Source organism: Falco naumanni, chromosome 6 (genome assembly GCF_017639655.2).
Source record: "Falco naumanni isolate bFalNau1 chromosome 6, bFalNau1.pat, whole genome shotgun sequence".
In the NCBI taxonomy this organism is placed as follows: Eukaryota; Metazoa; Chordata; class Aves; order Falconiformes; family Falconidae; genus Falco; species Falco naumanni.
In genome coordinates, this window is record NC_054059.1 from 89,950,328 (window position 1) to 89,968,820 (window position 18,493).

The 18,493-nt window shown below is 38.7% G+C and overlaps 1 protein-coding gene across 4 annotated transcripts in view; it reads left to right on the forward strand.

Annotated features, from left to right (window-relative positions):
• LOC121090079 (WD repeat containing planar cell polarity effector) overlaps nucleotides 1-18,493 on the forward strand; it is a 153,973-nt gene that overhangs the window by 43,572 nt on the left and 91,908 nt on the right. For all 4 annotated transcript variants that reach the window (XM_040598108.1, XM_040598107.1, XM_040598109.1 and 1 more), the window contains 5 exons: nucleotides 6,319-6,404; nucleotides 8,096-8,140; nucleotides 9,131-9,181; nucleotides 11,643-11,713; nucleotides 11,964-12,023. In XM_040598108.1, coding sequence (XP_040454042.1) covers nucleotides 6,319-6,404; nucleotides 8,096-8,140; nucleotides 9,131-9,181; nucleotides 11,643-11,713; nucleotides 11,964-12,023 — 313 coding nt within the window. The remainder of the gene's footprint in view (nucleotides 1-6,318; nucleotides 6,405-8,095; nucleotides 8,141-9,130; nucleotides 9,182-11,642; nucleotides 11,714-11,963; nucleotides 12,024-18,493) is intronic.

The following is an 18,493-nucleotide window of genomic DNA, read 5'->3' on the forward strand; positions in this document are numbered from 1 at the left end:
ATTAGTAAGCCATTTGATCCAAATTTTATTAGGTCTGTCTTTTGCTTTACGTAGCCACAGCATTTCTTATCTGATCTGGAATGACAGAAGAGCATTCACTGTTGTGGTTAACCACAGTCTCACTGTAAATGGGACTCTGGCCCTGGCTGCCATTTATTATGCACTGCAGAACTTGTATTTATGATACACGCATGTCAGACCTTGCCAGTACGTAGCGAAAGATGAAGACTAGAGCCTCTACTTACCAGAAAATAAGTTAAGTTTCCACAATTAAATGAATGAAACATTTAAGAATGAAATGTGAATAACTTATTTTCTGCACAGGTGATAGAACTGCTAACCTGTGCAATCCAAAGAAAGGATTGTACAATGGGAGGGTAGATAAGAATGTCATCTTTGCACCCAGTTACCTTCTAACCAAATCAAAATGGCCATTCTGTGCTGTTTCTACAATGTCTTAAATCCAAACATTTGTGAAATTTAATAGCTTTGTGGTTAAAAATTCAGAGCTGATCTTGCCAAAGGACCCTTTGAACCAAGACCTTAAAACCTGATCAGACTCCTGTAGTCACTAGATTTCTACACAGGAGCAAGAAACTATTCACACACAACTAATTGTATGATTTGCTCTAAATATTTGAGCCAGCATCACAGAGGGACACAGCCTGCTTACTCTCTTGTATCCGTTAGTGAGAAGCAAGTACGCTTGGCAATGTCTGCACAGCAATTCGTTCACCAAGCAACAGAACTAAAGACTTTCCAGTGATCTCCCCCTACCCAGCTGTCATGTGCTTATTGGTTTTCTCTTATGAATATATGGAATCTATGCTCTTCACAATCCCCACATCTGCCTCCTTTCCCCCATCCACTGCAGTCTCAGACGCCCCGCACTTTTCCCGACACGCCTGCCATCCTTTCTTTCCCCTTTCCTGTCCGGTTTCTCCTCATGTTGCAGCACTCACGGCCACCATGCCACCACTGTCTTCCATAGGCTGTATGCTCTTTGTCAGATCTTCCAGCTTGGCAAGAAACATGTTCTGAGCGGGCTAGATCTTCACATTTCACCAAGAAGAGCTGTCCCTCCATGTCCCTCGGCTCTGGTACTAGGGCAGTCTGTCCTTGTGCCCACCTGCAGATTTGCACAGCATTTGCAGGAATGACATAGTTTTGTGAATTTCTTTTCTGAGAAAACAAATCAGAAGATTAGATTTAGCTTGATCAATGGATTAAAAATTTAAAAAGGTTTAGACTGACAGACATAAGCATGATTTTCTTAAGAAACCAAATTAAAACTGTTAATATACATGCATGCATTTAGCAATTTCCTTTCATTGCTGTGCTGCTGACTTTTGTCAGCATTTGTGAATTCCAGAATAAATTGTAGATGTGAAGGAAGAATCTGGATTGTTTCTGCTTAGTGCCAAAATACAAAATTAAGTTTTACAACTTCTCATTATTTTACTGATTTTATTTTTTATTATAGATTATATATCTTATTATATATCAGAGAGGCTATGGCTTCACACAGCTGTGAAAAGGGAAAGCCTATCTTGTAATATTTTTGTAGTTATCTGTAGAAACATGACTGAGAAACAATTTTACTGGTCTATTTTAAAATGAATAATTGCAGGAAATGTTATGTTGAAGTAGTTCAAAATGTGAAAGAAGTATGTTTAAAAAATTTTTACACGCTTTACACAAATTGTATCAACGCGTATAGCTAGTAGGTATGGATCTAATGCACATAGTTTGATCTAAACTTTGTTACAGTCAGATACTACGTTTCTGTATCTGTGCTGCAGGGAGTTTCTCTCCTTGGTGAAGGAGAAATTGGTCATGAAGAGGAAGAAAAAAACAGGTGATGATTTCTGCTCCAAATAGATCATGGAAACATAGAGTAAGTTGTAGGATGACTTGATGACTTCCCTTGTTTGTTGAACGTTTGATGTCTGACTTACAGCTCAGACATTGGGAGCGAGCTGTAGCGATGCCAGAGATAGGATGTTAACGTTGGAGGGAAGGAGGAAGGGAGGCAGAACTAAGACCAAGGGTAATCTGTTATGGAATCTATAGCTAGTGGAGCTATTGTGTAACTAATCCAAAGTCAAATGAAAAAATACTTATTTTTCTGAATTGGAGTCCATTGTGGCTATTACATTTTTTGGTTTTCTGAAAAAAAACGAGGCCCGTAGAGAATGAAAGCAATCTGGAGTAGGAGAAAACAGAAGGGTAGCCTGTGCTGATTCTTGTAAACTAATTCCTGGTATAGTATTTTTTGCCAAGAAATTCTGATACCGTGTGAGTAGTGAAAATGGATTCTGCAACATTGTCTTTTATTTGGGCATTTTGTCCTGTAACATATGCCCAAACCCATGCCTGAAGCACCTCAGCTAGTACATGTATGTGCTATTGCGGTAGCTTTGTAACGTCGCCGTGGCACAGAGGTACCTGCTTTCTGGCTAGCTTTGTGTTTTACCATGTTACTGCTCCTAGGAGTGTGTCCCAAGCTACAAGGATATTTTGGAGGAGATCCCCCTTGTTGATTGTTCTTTCGCTAGGATTTCTGGGCTCACGCTGGCCCCCCTTCAATGGAATAGGCGGATGGCTGTCAAACACCCCTGTAACAGGGCAGTTACAGGACCTGCTCTTAGAGTGGGGGCACTTGGACTGATGCTGTGACTCTGAGCCATGCCTCTGGCATGTAAACTCCAGGGTTCAGATGGTCTGTTGTAGTCAGCATTTCCTATTCTCTAGGTCGCTCCTATCACATTTTCAGAGGTCCATGTTCTTGGGGTGCACTCACCTCAGGAGCTGGGCATTGCCTTTCAGAAGCACCACACTCTCCCAGGTAAGTGTACGGATAGAGGAGAAAACCAGTATCGGCCCCTGAATCACTCATGCAGTCCATAGTTCCTAATTATTTGGCACACCAGCAGCTATATTGAAGGTGTCTGAGTGGACCTAGATATCAATTTCAGCATTTGTTGATGTTTGAGTGGCAAGATTGTTATTTTCTGTATCATTGGTTAAACAAAGATTTACTAAACTGAGGATTCTTTTTAAACAAAGCACACGGATACTGGAGCAGGCTAACCATTGCAGAACATCTCAATTTTTCAGTAAGCTTTTGCAGCCACCTAAAATATCCCTGCCTACTGTTTGTGGGGATATTCTGAAAGCAGTCAGTCAGTGTCGCATGAGCCAGAAAAAGAACCAGCTATTAAACTGAATTCTAGTTTTACCTTAACAATAGTTATTTTATCCCATGTTTCCCAAATTCTAATCAATTTTAAAGAGGGAGGGATGGAGTCCTTAAAGCTCAGTGGGGGGAATTTTTATATTTTTTCATAGGTATGAAAATCTATGCAATAACAGGACCTAGCTCATGTAGGTAAAGGAACACTGTGAATTCTGAGAGGCACTTTTCAAATACAGAAAGATCCTTTTGTCGTCATCACCATCGTCCCCATTATGCTGGACTATAATGATGTGGTAAATAGTGAGATGTAGTTGCATAACTCTGAAAGTTGGCTTGCATTCCTTCAGAAGGAAGAAGAAAGAATAATTCCTCTGAACAAATTATTCAGACTTTACAATGCTCTATTTTGTTACAGAAGCAATTTTTTTCTCTTTTTTTTCCCCCCTTTCCTTATAGACTATAATTAATCAGAAGTATTTCAGATTATTGTTAGACTATACCAGTATTTTGGGGGGCAAGTGTCCATTCTCACTGGCACAACAGTAACAAGATTTCAAATAATTAGCTGGTTTGTGAATGCTCAGAGTCCAAAGAAAAGGAAAATCAAAAAGCTAAACTCAGGATTAGAATAATTGACAAAATTTCTTTTCCCTTTCTAGGTACATGGAGAATTTTGCTTCATCAAGGTTATTCAGTGCAGAACTGAAATGCAGTTCTTCAGAAGTCTTTGGGTTTTTAACATTTCCTTACAAATATTTTTTTTTTCCACATTTTTGAGGGCAAACATTTTAAAAATTTTTGTCTTGGACGCTGAGTTTTTAGTACTTACTTGAAAGCTTCCTTCTCTTTTTTCTTATTTTTGAGGGCAAACATTTTAAAAGTACATGTCTTAGCACTAAATACTCAGTGTCCCATTTGAAAGCATCCTGTTGGTTTTTGGAGCGCTCCTTCTGTGTCTCTGACACTCTGGAAAAAAATAAGGAGTAGAAAGTCATCTCTGATCTATCAGTTTGGAAGGGACACAGCAGTATTAAAGTCTTAGGGATAGCTTTGTGTGGAACGGACTGGCGTTGGACTGTCCCATGGGAGGGACCCTTTGCCTGCGGGGAAGGGAGCGGCAGTAACGTGATGAATTGACCACGATCCCCATTCCATTCCCTGTCCCCCTGCACTACTGCAGGGGAGGAGGGAGAGAAACTGGGAGCAGAGTTAAGCCCAGGAAGAAGGAAGGGGTGGTAGGAAGGTGGTTTAAGATTTGGTTTTATTTCTCATTATCCTCCTCTAGTTTGATTGGTAATACATTAAACTAATTTCCCCGAGTTTTGCCCATGACAGTAGTTGGGGAGCCATCTTCCTGCCCTTCTCTGGACCCAGGAGCCTTTCATTGTGTGTCCTCTCCTCTATCCTGCTGAGGATGGTGGGCAGCTGGCATCCAGCCAGCATCACCTCATCAGGCCTCATCTTCTGGGCAGGCGTGCCTGCTCTCCAGCCAACAGCTCATCTGTCCATCCCTCCTTTAGCCAGCCCACGATAGGACTGTGAGAAGTTCACTCCATTTGATGACTTCCTGTTAGCGGGAGATCCTAATCTAGGCTCTGTGGGCCTTGGGGAATGCAAGTTCCATTGCACTTCTAGCAAGAAAGTAAAAAAATGAGAAAACAAGTAAGAAAATTATAATGTACAATCTCCTTCTGCTGTAGTCCACACAGAAAATGAGGGGCTGCCCTCGTCCGTGTTTATATCAAATGTCTGTCAAACAGACCACCATGCTGCTCATCTCTTTGCATTTATTTTCCAAATCTCATTCTCGCCCAAGATTTCATTTGCTAGATGTATGTTGTGAGCCTTTATTTTTTTGCTTTTTTTTTTTTTTTTTTTTGATAGAACTATGGGATTTCATAAGTCAGAAAGACTTTGTACTTTTGGGGATCAGTGTAAAGAAAATGCTATTTCCACCTGGTGCTATTTCAGTGGATTAAGCAATGCATCAAAACATACATATTAGTTTGAGTGATAATACCTCAAGGTCTCATAGCTCTGCTGGGACTACGATAGCTTCTTTGATGCTACCTGAGATTCTGGCACGTATTTTTCATCACAGCACTCTTGATGTAAATATCTGATATTCTATGTGATAGGAATTCTGCAATCATCTTGTAATTGATTCATTATCTAGACGGCACTAATGGAAAGGAAATGAAGAGTCCGCTTCAAAAAAAGAAGGAAAGTTCCAGTGCCATAACTTAAGTGCCATAACTGTGGTTAAGTGTGCTGCATTTGTGTAAACTCCGCTTCGCAGCCCAGCTTTCAGTGGATTCTTGGGTTTAGTGAAAGAAGTGAAAGTAATTAGTCTGATGGCCCACTTACAACTACTGGCAGGGCAGGAAATCATTCAGCAAAGTCTGTTGGTTACTGTGTTGCAGAAGATTCCCAATGGTCCTTGGACATAGGACACATCCTCTAGCAGGAATATTCAGAGGGATTGTTCAAAAACCACAGCAAACAGTTCATAACTGTAGTCAACATACATATTTCAATTCATGTGTTTTATATGCTTCACATCTGTTGTTCTGTCAATTTAAATTGATTTAATATAAGTGCTCTTTTTTATTTAGAAAGACATCATTTTTTATATTTAGCACTATAAGTAACGTCTGCAAATATCATGCGTTCAAAGCTGTTTCTTGACTATATTGGCACTGCCCAGGGGATACTGTTTTAAAAATTTGTCCTGAAAGTCAAATTCTTCTGTCTGAGCCAGGTCTTTAAGTAGGAGCTTCATCTTTGCGTGTGTCAAGGTAATAACTATACAGTAAAAATAGATTATAAGGTGTATGTGAGAAGCATCAAGCACAAAGTTACTTACTTTAGTGAGAGCAGCTGTAAATTTAAACAAATTGATTTGTCTCTATGTGGTGTATATAGAGACATATATACATTTCTTATCCTGTTCTTTCCCATGCATTATTCATTTTATTGTGATCAAAACCTACAGCTTATATGTAACAAAATGTCATTGGTGCTAGGTTCTCCTAACACTCTAGTTTCCGAAATACTTGCAGTTTCACTGGTGATACAGGGTAATTAATTTGCTTATGCAGTTTCTCTCCTTTTGATAGTGCTAAAGGGTCCATTTGCCACCAGATGTCTTTCTGCCTGACTGAGATGTTTCTGTGGTCTTTGAAGACTAACTTACATATCAGAGGTGAGCTGTTACCTGCTCCTAAAACAAAACAGCAAAGCTTGTTGATGAATATTCAACCGACAAAAAAATCTGAATATTCAAATGAAGTGGTTTTTATACTTAGGAGAAAGAAAATTAGGCAGCAATATGATGTTTGAACTTGGTCAGCTTCTTTGCTTATCTTATCATAGAACTGGAGCATCCTTTCAAGTAAAAATGTTAAGATTATATTTAATTGGATGCATTTTCCTTTTTAGGAAGCTGTGCCCTACTTGACTGTAAGCTTCAGTTTAATGACTAGTTTGGTTGAATGAAGATCTACAGTCAAGTGATTTGCAGAGGCATTGTGATTTGTACTTAGCATGAAAATGAAAAATTACTGTATGTTCTGGGTATTTTGCATGATTACTTGAAATTTTATACTTACAAGGATATATTTATCTTATTAATTGATTGTTCCAGGAGACAAGTGACTAATTACTAGCCATGTAGAAATTACCTTCATTCATCTTGCCTTGCTATTGCTAGAATGTAATACTAAAAAAACCCCAGTGGTTTATAAGTAGACCATATCAAAATATTATTTATGATGCTTCATGCTAATTGTAGTGTACAATACTTTGTTGATACATTAGTTTCAATATTATTAGCAATCCAGTTGAATATGAATGAATATTCAATTGAATGTTACTATTGAAGCATTGACTCAATATGTTTTGGCATCCCATCTTTGTCTAAGAACTGTTCTGTAACAACAATAATATAAAAAACTATTTCATAGAAAAGTCTGATGGTTTAAAGAAACACATAGTTGTGATTTATTGTAATTAAAGGTGTTCTGTGGCCTACTGTGCCTATTTTCTGCCTTTTGACCTTCTTGCTTCCTCTCTGTCCATTTATGCATTGCCTACAAACCTCATTCTAAAACTCTGAGGCAGAAGGGAGGACTGCTCTCTCGTTTGAGAAGCGGCCTGCCATCGCAGTGCCTTCCTGCGTTCCTCCATGTAAGGAATTCCTCCCCGTGGTATATCCCTGTCTGAATTTAGAAGAAGACAGATGCGGTGTCAAACTAATTGTTTTAAAACAGTGCAACTTAAGGCCGTACTTAGATCTACTTGGTGGAGCTTGCCATGGCACACTAAGTATTTACCAGTTGGCCCCATCGGGTGCTGGCTGGTGCAGCTCGCAGTCCCAGTGTGGCTGAAACATTCCAATTTCTCTGCCAAGTAGGCAAGAATCCCTCCAGGTTAAGGAGATTGGGTGCTTTGGGAGGGCAACTTTATGAGTTCACAAATCTTAAAAAAAATCCTGTTGTCTCATCAAAAAAACATTTTAAATTATTCTAAGGTATACTTTTGAAAAGTATACGATCCTAACCTTTTCTTGTCAAAGAACACATACGATGCTAATTAGGAAGGTGGTAAAAATACTTTTGCATGTCGGCAGCTGGAAGAGAATCAAAGTGTATGTGAAAGAAATGACAGCTCCAAATCAACCTAAGGACCTGCCGCATTCTCCTTCAGCCCTTCCTTGCTGGTTCCTGGAGTTCCTGCTGGCATTCAGGCTGTACACTCTAGTTTTTCCCCTGTCGCTTGCGTTTTAACACCTAACGCTCTGCGCCAGCTAGCAGAAACTGAGATGCTGAACTTTGCTTGCTAAGTTGTGTTTTGTTTCTAGTGTATAACTAAATATATTTACATTCAATTATATAGATGAAGATATTGGGATCCACCAGTACCATGACAAGAAAGAACCAGGTAAAATAACCATAACTAAAACTAACCAGAACTTCCACATGTTCAGTGTTTGATGCCAGCTGCTTTGCACTGAAAAATGCAACTTCAAGTTTCTTGTAAATATATCCCTCTATTTCTGTAAATAGCCCAGAAAGATTATCTTTCCAAGTTATGTCAGAGTCTTTTCGAAAGTTTTATTCCACAGAAGAAAAAAATTGGAAAAGTAGGTACATAAAAACAACCTTTATGTTGTTAGAAACTGCGGTGGGATTTTACACACTAAATTCTTACGCTTTATCGTCGCTTCAGCCCCTGCACCTGCTGCCGGCTGGCCGGGGGCGGTGTGCCCGGGGGGAGGGGGCGGAGCGGTGTGCGGGGAGGGGGGGGGCGGTGTGCCGGGGGGCAGCCAGCCCCGCCGCCCGGTGTGTGCGGGAGCCCAGCAGGGGGCAGCGGGAGCGCGCGGGAGCGCCGGCCCGGCCTCCGCACCCCGCCCGGGCTCTGCCATGGCCATTTCAGACCGAACGATCAATTTTCTTTATCTGATTAATCCTGTTAATCCTGGAAGTTTCGCGATGGGCCAGGAGGCCCGCTGGCTGGAGTTGCTGGCTGCTTGCGGCCCGCCTAGTGCGGGGCTGGGCAGGCGTCCCCGGGCGGCGCCCCGCGGAGGGGGCGCTGGCCCCGCGGAGGGGGCGCTGGCCCCGCGGAGGCCCCGCGGAGGGGGCGCTGCTGACGGCCCAGCTCCGCGCTCTGCCGGGGTCGGTTGCCGCTCACCCCGCGCTCTAGTGAGATCGGGGGCTCAGCAACGCCGCCCACCTGCTGGGCTACATGAGCTTTTCTTTCACTGCAAATTTAAGATATCTGCCTCACGAGGTGAAAACATCGGGGCTGTCTTAATTTTTTTGTCAATTTCTATGTTTTATCATACTGTATGAATCTTCTCCCTAATATTAATATTTGCTGACAGCAGTTGTAAGGATTATCATTCATCTTTTCATCCTTTCTTTCCTTTAGCATCGCAGATGAAGCATTGTTACTTAGAAGAGGAGGAAAATCTAGCAGAATGTAAGGACATTTTCTGAGTTTCTAGTTGCAGTAAAACCAGACTATTAATTTGGGTTGGTGACACCCTTGGAAAATCATTCATGTAATCTCAGACTGCTTCAAACGTAACTTTCCGCACATGCCATTTAAGACAGACAGTCACAGAACTACACAGCACAAAATAATTGAAAAGTTGTAATTATTCCTTCCTGGTGTATTTGCACTCTCTTGTTTTGTGTTTTTGTCGCTGAGCATGGTAGTGTGTATTGCTTCTGCAATCCATTGTCAAGAGGAATCACGAAGAATAAGCCCGATTTTTCCTTGTGAAACTTGCTCAGTAGATGAGCAATAAACATTTTCCCGATCGACTCTTGAACTGAAATACCAGCTGCCTCAAAACTGAAAATTATAGCTAAGGTACTTTCAGCCAAAGTAAAATTCTAAGTTAATAGTGAGCTACCTGAGAATGCTTTTAGCTTTGAAACATCTACACTGTTCCTGCATTGTCTGGTTAAAAGCAATTTCAGTTTACGCTATCACGGAGCAGTATTATGGCGGTTCAAGGCTTTTATATTAGTACAACTTTAGTTCAAGTTTTACAACTCCTCCATAGTTATTATTGCTCAGAGCATTCATTAATACTCAAATATTATTACGTGATGACTCTGAAAAATCTAATTGATTTGTAGATGACTTCACAAAGTAGCATGCATGCTGTAAGAATTGCCTTAACATTTTATCTTATAATGAAAATTCACGTGGAGTTGTGCATGTTTTTGAAGGCAAAATGTGTTCCGGAAGGGTAAGTTATTTTGCAAGACCATAAGGTGTTTTTGGAGCAGGTTGAAGCCCCGCTGGGGATATGGGCATAAAGGTGCGTGCAGCCATGTGGTAAATCTACACCCGCTGCGGAGAGTTGTGTGTCAGTCAGAGTCAATACAGCTCTGTAAAAAGGTGGGGAGGTGAGAAAGGGTTATAAGTAGGGAGGAGCATAATGGATTTACATCCCTTGTGCTCTTCGTAGCATTATCTTACAGGTGCTGCCTGTGTGAAAAGAGAAGCAGGCCCAGACAAACCCCGTTATACGGAAGCCTCGGCTGTTATCTTTTATACGTGTGACATGCAAAAGGAACAGAAGCTACTGCACCTTGTTGCTTTAAATACAGGGGTGGCCTAGGCACATTTCTTAAAGTGGAGCACTGGGTTACTTTATTCACAGCTGCTGCTTTCTATAGATAGTTTGGTATCTGTACAGGCAATTCCCATTTTACGTATGTGGATAAATATTCCAGGATTTAGGAAGGCACCTATTGAAAATGTGATCTTAACATGCCCAATTAATATTATCCTAACAGTCCCACCAACACTGGCTTCAGTCCAATAAAACACAAAGAAGTTGTATGTTGGTGTGCTCTTCTGTTGATATATGAAATCCTTCATTTTTTCACTCTGTAGCACTTCTGTTGTAAGTTACTTTTTGCAGGGAGTTTTAAACACAACTGTTAAGTCCTTCAGGCTCCTGGAAGTTGGCATACAAACTGACAGCTTGGAGCTCAAAACTTTTCATCAGTTTTCCTTCAGATAGGCTAGAATTTAAAAAGACAATGTGTTCTAGTTTTCTCATGGTTTTTATTGTATACTTATGAGCAGAAAACTGCTCACTTTTAAATGATGAAATTTCACAAGTTATTAGAGCCTGATTCTCAGCCATGAAACAAACCAATTTCTAGCAACTCCAGGGGAAGCTTTGCCTCCTGGTTTCAGGATGAATGTATTAGGCCAGAATTTTCACAATAGTTTGCTGAGCATTAATAAATTTGTTAAAGGACTGTAGCAGTCATGCACTTTCTTGTTTGCTTGACTTGGCAGATTTTTCAGACCAAATTTTCAAGAAGAAATCCTATAAATAACGATACTTCATAATAGAAGTTACAGTGTTCACAATTACCTGTTAATACCTCTATTGTACATATATATTTTGTAGACATGTTAGTGCCTGTTTTTTTTTTAAATTAGGCAATGAAATGCTAGTTCAAAAGAATGGTATTTATCTGTTTAGGAGTTGATAACTTGAATGTGAGTTAACATACCAAATGTGAGATGCTTTCTCACAGCAAGTGCTTAGCAGCTGGGTGAGATACTACATCCTGAGAGCTTTGTACACAATTGCCATGGTGAAGTCATGGTCGGTGTGGCTGTAACATGCTAACTGTTCCTATGACAGAGCCTTTCAAAATGATATTCTTTGATACCAGAAAGTGATAGAAATCATGGCCATTTCCTTCCAATTACAGGCAAGTTGTATGTTTATGGTAACTCCTAGAAATCTTAGTTTTGTGTTTCCACAGAAAAGGAAGGTCAACTTGAATAACTTTTATTATTATTATATATAATTATATGTATGTGTAATACTGTCACCTACATATACACATTTCTCTATCTTCTTTTTTTTTTTTTTTTTTTTTTTACTTTTATTTGCCAGCTCGAGATTACCCTTGGATACTGAAAAACAAGCGACCAGACAAACTGCGAGATACACTCAAGGAGGTAGAGGTATGTTTCAGAAAGTTTCAAGTACAGGAACATATAATCCGGTTTTCAAACCCCTTTCAACAGCTTTAATTTTCATAAAGGTCTAACTCTGCCCGTGATGATAAATGTGCTTTTGTGTGGCGGGCTGTTCTAAAACAGCTGCATCTTTGTGTGGCATGCTTCATCTATAAAGTTGAAAATCAGAAGTATGTTAACTGGTAGTGACAATGTGTACTGCCAACTCCACTTTCTGTTTTCTGTTGTCCTTTAGGACTTAATGCAAAACAGTCAATGTGTGCTGGGCAGATGGAAGAACAAACATATCTGTCAGGTAAAATGTTTTGACAAGCTCTCACAGTGTTCAGTTAGTGGAGTCAAAAAGCTATTCAGTGATTCATGCATTACTGTTAAAATGTTAACTAACACAGAAAATAATTGTGTGTTTTTTTAATGTATGGGCTCTTATGACTTAGATTGTGTTTATTTAAATTTCTAGCCTGAAGTAGATGCTACGAAACAAAAATCTGTTTTTAATCAACAAGAAAAATTACATTAAAGTGCCCTGATTCTGTGTGATTATTATTATTTGGGGAAACTGAAAGCATCCTGTACCTCAAAATAGAACACTAAGGGAGCAGTTAAAATGTATAGACAGGTCTGGAATCTATATTATATTACATTTTTATATCTGAAATTATTTACGTGTCTGTCACAAATCTTTTTACTTCGAGCTTGTGTAATAGGAAGGAAGCTATAACTCTAAACCAGCTAGATCATTAATGAAGTTATGGAACAAAAGATATTGTGACATGTGGCACACATGTAGCTAATGTTCTCTATCTTTATAAGTTCCACATAGTGTATCAACAAACAGCTTTGCACACCCTCATTAACACAGAACAGTAGAGTATTCTGAAAAACGTACGTATTTTGTTAAGTTTCTGCAGTCTTCATTGTTCATGAGGAAGTGTGCATCATATTTGAAACTGCTTTGGCATGGGGAATACTTGTAAATATTACTAATACTGTTTCTAAAAAGAAATGTCGTATTTTAACTTTTATGCTTTTTCACATTCGTAGTTTTTTTTCTTCTATTTCAAGTAGTTCCAAATGTGTGTCGGCAGGATGAATATTAACTATTTGAACATTATACAGCTGAAATTCCAGAAATGTCTTTAAGAATAGCAAAATGTTTAAATACCTGACATACCAAATAGCACATAGTCTTTTTGTATCAATAATAAAGATATTATTGCCTAAGCTACACTTGCCTATCAGATCTTATCACTAGTAAATGTATATAATTTGCGTACAGATTATGTATTATATATCTGTGAATGTTAATCTGCTAGAACTGATTTAAATATTAATTGCATGCTAATTTAGGTGACTAATTTTTTAGTTAGTATTGTTCTGATTAGGAATGGAATTTGGTTAAGAAATACTGAGTCAATTAGCCATGAGTGTATTCATCTGCTTCCCAGTTTGCTGTCTCTTCATTTGCGCTCCCTGTCCATTCTCCCTCGGTTATTTTCCTTCCCCTCTCATCTATCTGCATCCACTTGCGTTCCTTACCAATACATACTATGGAATAGTGAACTTCTTGCCAAAATTTTATTGTCCTGCCTTTATAGTATAACACCCTTCAGTATAAAACTTTTTTTTTTTTTAACTTAGCATCCTCTGAGTAGTTTCAGGTTTACATAAACAAAAAGGAGACAAATACAATTCTACCTATTTCTTGTACAAGATGGGAAAGAAAAGTGATGGGTGTTTTTATCTTAGTATATCGGGACTGGCTCTATATTGGATTGACTCATGTAAAGGGGTAGCTTGGTAAATTGAGTATTTTTTTAGGGATTTTTAGATGGTTTGTATATAGCCAGAGTTTAAGTGACAGTAAGCTTATGAAATAGTCAGAGTTAAAATTATAGATAAGAATCATAGCCATTTCTCTGTCCTTAAATTCTGCTTTTAGTTTCTCAATCACAAAACAAAATGTTTCTTTTAATATAATAATGGCTGATAATTGAAGACTCCAACTGGGTTTAGAATGTTCTGCCAAAACAATTGTGTTATTCTACTTTCTGTCTTCCTGAAAATATAACCTCTCCAACAAATGAAAATAAAACAGAAAAAATGAATAATTTGGGAGAGCCTAGAAGAGAAAAGCTGTCTTCTATGAAGTTTTATGTCAAGCTGGTTTTTTTCCTGCTGCTCATCTGTCTTGGAGCATTTTGCAGGGCTATCTGGACTCTCCCTATTTTGATACAATCGTTCTGAAGCTTCTGGAAAAGATGTACCTTTATTTTTTTTAGTTCTAATAGGAGACTATTGTTTCAGCAGAAAGTCCTTATCACATAATGGTGCAATCTATGTCATAGCGCTAGTGTATTCACATGCTATTTTGGATGGATACCAGAGCAGCTGCTAGTGGAAAAAGAAAAGTCCATGTTTGCATTAACTTTCAAGTGTAATGGAAGCAACAAGTCAGACAAACAGCATGGAGAGCATGCGGTGAACTATCCTGACTGTCCTAATTTTCAGTGATTTGGCCTAAATCTGAGTTTATGGTTTAATTATAGGGTGGGGGTTTTAGCTCTTTGGTTTTTAGCAGCAATACAATATCAAATAAATGAATTCACAGAAATTAAAATATTTAACTCAAGAGCCATCACATTTTTCAATAAATATTCTATGTGTTTGAATCTGCTGTATCTTCAGCTGAACAAGGAAGAGTTCCCTTTGTTTTGTAATAACAATGTGCTATCCAAAAACTTAATGGTTGTTGTACCTTTAGCACAGCAGAACAAATGGAAAAAATCTGAAAGGTGATACAATGAAAACAAGACTATATTTTAAAATAGTAGTATGATTTCCCTCAGATTTTGTGAAAAACCAAGCGTAAGACTGCTGCTAGTGTGCTTTCTGGAACCTAAACATCACCATTCCTAATCCCTCACTGCTTCCTCCAGCACCTCCACCTTCTAACTAGCCCACAAGCAAAAGTTGGGGGCTATAAATGTAAGCATGCATGTGCTAAAAATAAGTATGCTATCGTGTTAACCGTTTCTGTGCAAATGACCAATTAGACTTCATGCGTATGCCTCAATGAAAAATCTAGTTAGTTTGCATGTGGATTACCTTGTCCATTGTATGAATGTATTTCTCAGAATTGGCTCTTCTGTATGAGTTTGCCTAGAACTACTGTAACACTGGCCCAGCTTTCTACCTGTCTTGATGTTTCATTTTATGCATCAAAATTTCTCCTCTTACTTCTTTTATACAATCAGTACATTAGAAGTTTCATATTTACTTCCTTGCCCATTACCAAAAAGCATCCACTGACCTTTATTTTTGCTGTTCAAAGTATACATTCTAGTATGGCTTAGAGCTTCTGAAACAGATGATGTGCCATTTCATGTAAACATAACCTAGACCATACAGGGATTTTTGTCAAGGAGTTTGCTCTCCTATTTAGAAGAGCTTAGTTGAGCCCTGAAGGACTGGGGTCTTTTCTTCAGCTCTGTTCCTCCTTACTGCAGTAGGATGTGAATGCTCACCGTTTGTGTGTGGTACTTCTGAACCCCAGCTTTGATGACCTGTGATGAGTTGCTGAAGTAATCCTGTAATCCTCAGTTAGTTGATGTCAAAGGAAAATAAATAGACCATAAAAGAAGGGCGACAGAAAAAAAGACAAGTAGTCTTTACAATAAGATGCCACTGTATTGTTTATAATTAAATAAACAATTTACTCCTTGGCTTCCCCTGCCGAGGAGTAATAACCTAAGGAATTAATTTTATCAGTATTGTTGCATTTACTCAGCTCAGCTCTGGCTGCTTCCCTTCCTCTTGGTCTCCTTCTCTGATTCTTTGGAATGCTTTTAAGTTTTGCCACAGAATCATGAAATCAGTCCCATGAAATGATGCCATTGGTTCAGGTTTGGTTTTACAATATAAGCTAGTAAAAATTAATGAGATCTAGCCAAAACATTTGATTTCCAACTGTTTCTGGTTTTACATTTGCATTACTATGTAGAATTAAACACATGCCAATGCTGAATTATTTTATTGTATAAAAGCCAAGCACAAGCTGTGAATCATATCTGTTACCTGCTAATGAAAAAGATTTATATATTCTTTGCTAAATTACTTGGAGTTGATGTAGTTTGATTGTGTTGCAATTTACATATGTGTATGAGTGGTTTTTGTGTTACCATCATTGACATATTTAGAACTGGATTCTGAATGGAGATATACAGCAATATTTGCTGACATGGCATGTTATATCAGCTGCAATGCCCATAAGCAAACTGATGTAGCAAGATATGTGGTGACATACAGTAGCACATCTGATATCAAAATCAAGACATTCTGCCTCAAATACATGAGAAGCTAGTACCCATCACCAGTTACTAAGAGGAACACTGCTCTCATATTAAATTCTTTTGGTTGCTTTTGATCACAACCATTAATGTGTTGTGTGGTTTTAGAGATTTGGAGCTAGAAGTACAAATGCATTGATTATTGTGAAACAGTAACATGTAACAACAATAACTTCATCTGTAATAAGGCATGCAACAGAGTAATTACAGTAGGGTGGCTAAGAAAGCAATCTGGAATGAAGAGGTGGGGAAAACCCCTGGGAACCTGCTTGAACAAGAAATGCTTTGCAATTCTCTTCTCCTTTTGCATATTCCTTTGTCGGTTGGGCTCTGGAAGGGAAAACAGTTTGCAGCGATATTTTTTACAGGCATATTTTCCTTCTCTTCCAATTTTAATCAGATAGAAGCAAATCCTGGCTTTGCTCTGCAAGTATCTTTTTAGGTAGAAGGGCTGATAAGCAGCTAAGCTGCATGAATGAGGAGTCAAGGGCCAAGGCTTCCGAGGATAAAGGAATCCACTTAAGTACATGCTTAAGTTCTACTGAAGTCCATAACTTGTGAGCCTGTACTTAAGTCCTTTGCCTAAGTAGTAACTTAAACAAAAAAGTAACTCAAATACATACGGGAGCACTTTGCTATTGGGGAAGGGAAGGGCAGAGTCTTCCCCTGGGTATCCTCTGCTCCTTGTTACGTCTTTCCTGCTCATTGGAGAATCATTTTTGGCACTCAGTACATAATTCCTTCTATCAAAGTCTTCACATTCAGCTCCTTGGTAACAGAGAAATAAAGTGGCCCTTCCTTCCCAGCATGTAGACTGACCAGGTGCCCAAACATTTCACTCGGTCCACATTCAAGTACAAAGGCTACGCCTGTTCTTCCAATAGGTGTGAAGTCATGCTTTCGTGTTTTGTTTAGGAACAGCTCAAGACTGTTAAAGCTGTGGCGATGACTCTTCTGATTTCTATTTTTCACACTGCGGTACTTTAGTCTGAAAAATTTGTGATGTGTTTCATTACTGAGAGCTTCTTTTGCTAATTTGATATCTGTTAGATGGAATGACTTTGTGCCTTGTGTAGATAATGCCTCTAATGTTTGCTTTTATTCCTTAGCAATGATGGGCAGTTCCCTTGAGCACTACTTTGTGGAGCTGGATCACTGTGTATCTGTGTTCAAGCCAAGTTTGCAGTCTTCCCCGTTTCCTTTATAGTCATGTGTGCTTGTGATTGGACTGCTCCCATCCACCAAAATATGAGTTTAACTACACAAGCTTACATATAACAACATCTAAATCTTTATTATCATGTAACAGTCTTTGCATAGACTACACAGTGAGTAAGGAATTGAAACCGTGAAGTTTCAGTTCAAGCACATACATCTTTAGAATATTTTTGATGAAAGATAATATAGAATTGTAGAAGCATAGACTCATTTAGATTGGAAAAGACCCTTAAGATCATTGAGTCCAACTGTTAGCCTCACACTGCCAAGTCCACCACTGAACCATGTCCCTGAGCGCCGCATCAACACATCTTTTAAATACCTCCAGTGATGGTGACTCAGCCGTTTCCCTGCTTTATTTAAATACCTGCTTGTACTTCATGGTAAACTTTAAGAACTATTAAAAAAAAACCACCCTCACTCTAATCTGAAAGATTTTTAAAGGCAGGAGGAAGAAATACTGACCTTACAAGGCCACATAGTGTGTAAGGTCTCTGATTTACTTTTTAAATTGATACTCTAAAGTTCCTAGAGGGAGTGACTTAAACCTGTGGAGCACAGCAAAAGTTACATTAGTTAGTTAAGTAACAGCAAAAAAGTTAAGTTACAGCAAAAATGTGTTAAATTAAAATTTAAGTTTTGGCCAAATATCTCAAACTTCAGTGGAGAATAATGGGAAAGAAAGTTTTACTGTAAAAATAAAGGAGGAGGGAGCACAATGGGAGAAACAATAAAAGCCATGGAAATGATACTACTACCTGCTTTCTGTCATTCTGGCATGCCATACTGGTAGCATAGAGATCTGTGCAATATTTAAAATACATAGCATTGGTTTAATGACTACTATCATAGATGTAAAGCAAAGCACACCTATTCACACAATATTTTGTATTTATATAAATTTGTTGTCATTCTACACTGGAGCAATTGTGACAGATTTCTATTCTATTTCTGTAACAGGTGTGACTTAGGTCACAGGAAATGAACATAGAGGCATAAAGTGAATTTACACCTGAAACATTTAAGAGTTAAAGAGCTCTAATCATATTTGTTACTCTGAAGGCAGAATTTGCAAGCGTGTCCCTGTACAGCATGGTGGATGGACGTACTAGATGTCAGCAGAATGACAACCATGTGGCCTCATTCCGTAATGCAGTTATTCCAAGATCGTTGACCACCTACAAATCAAAACACATTT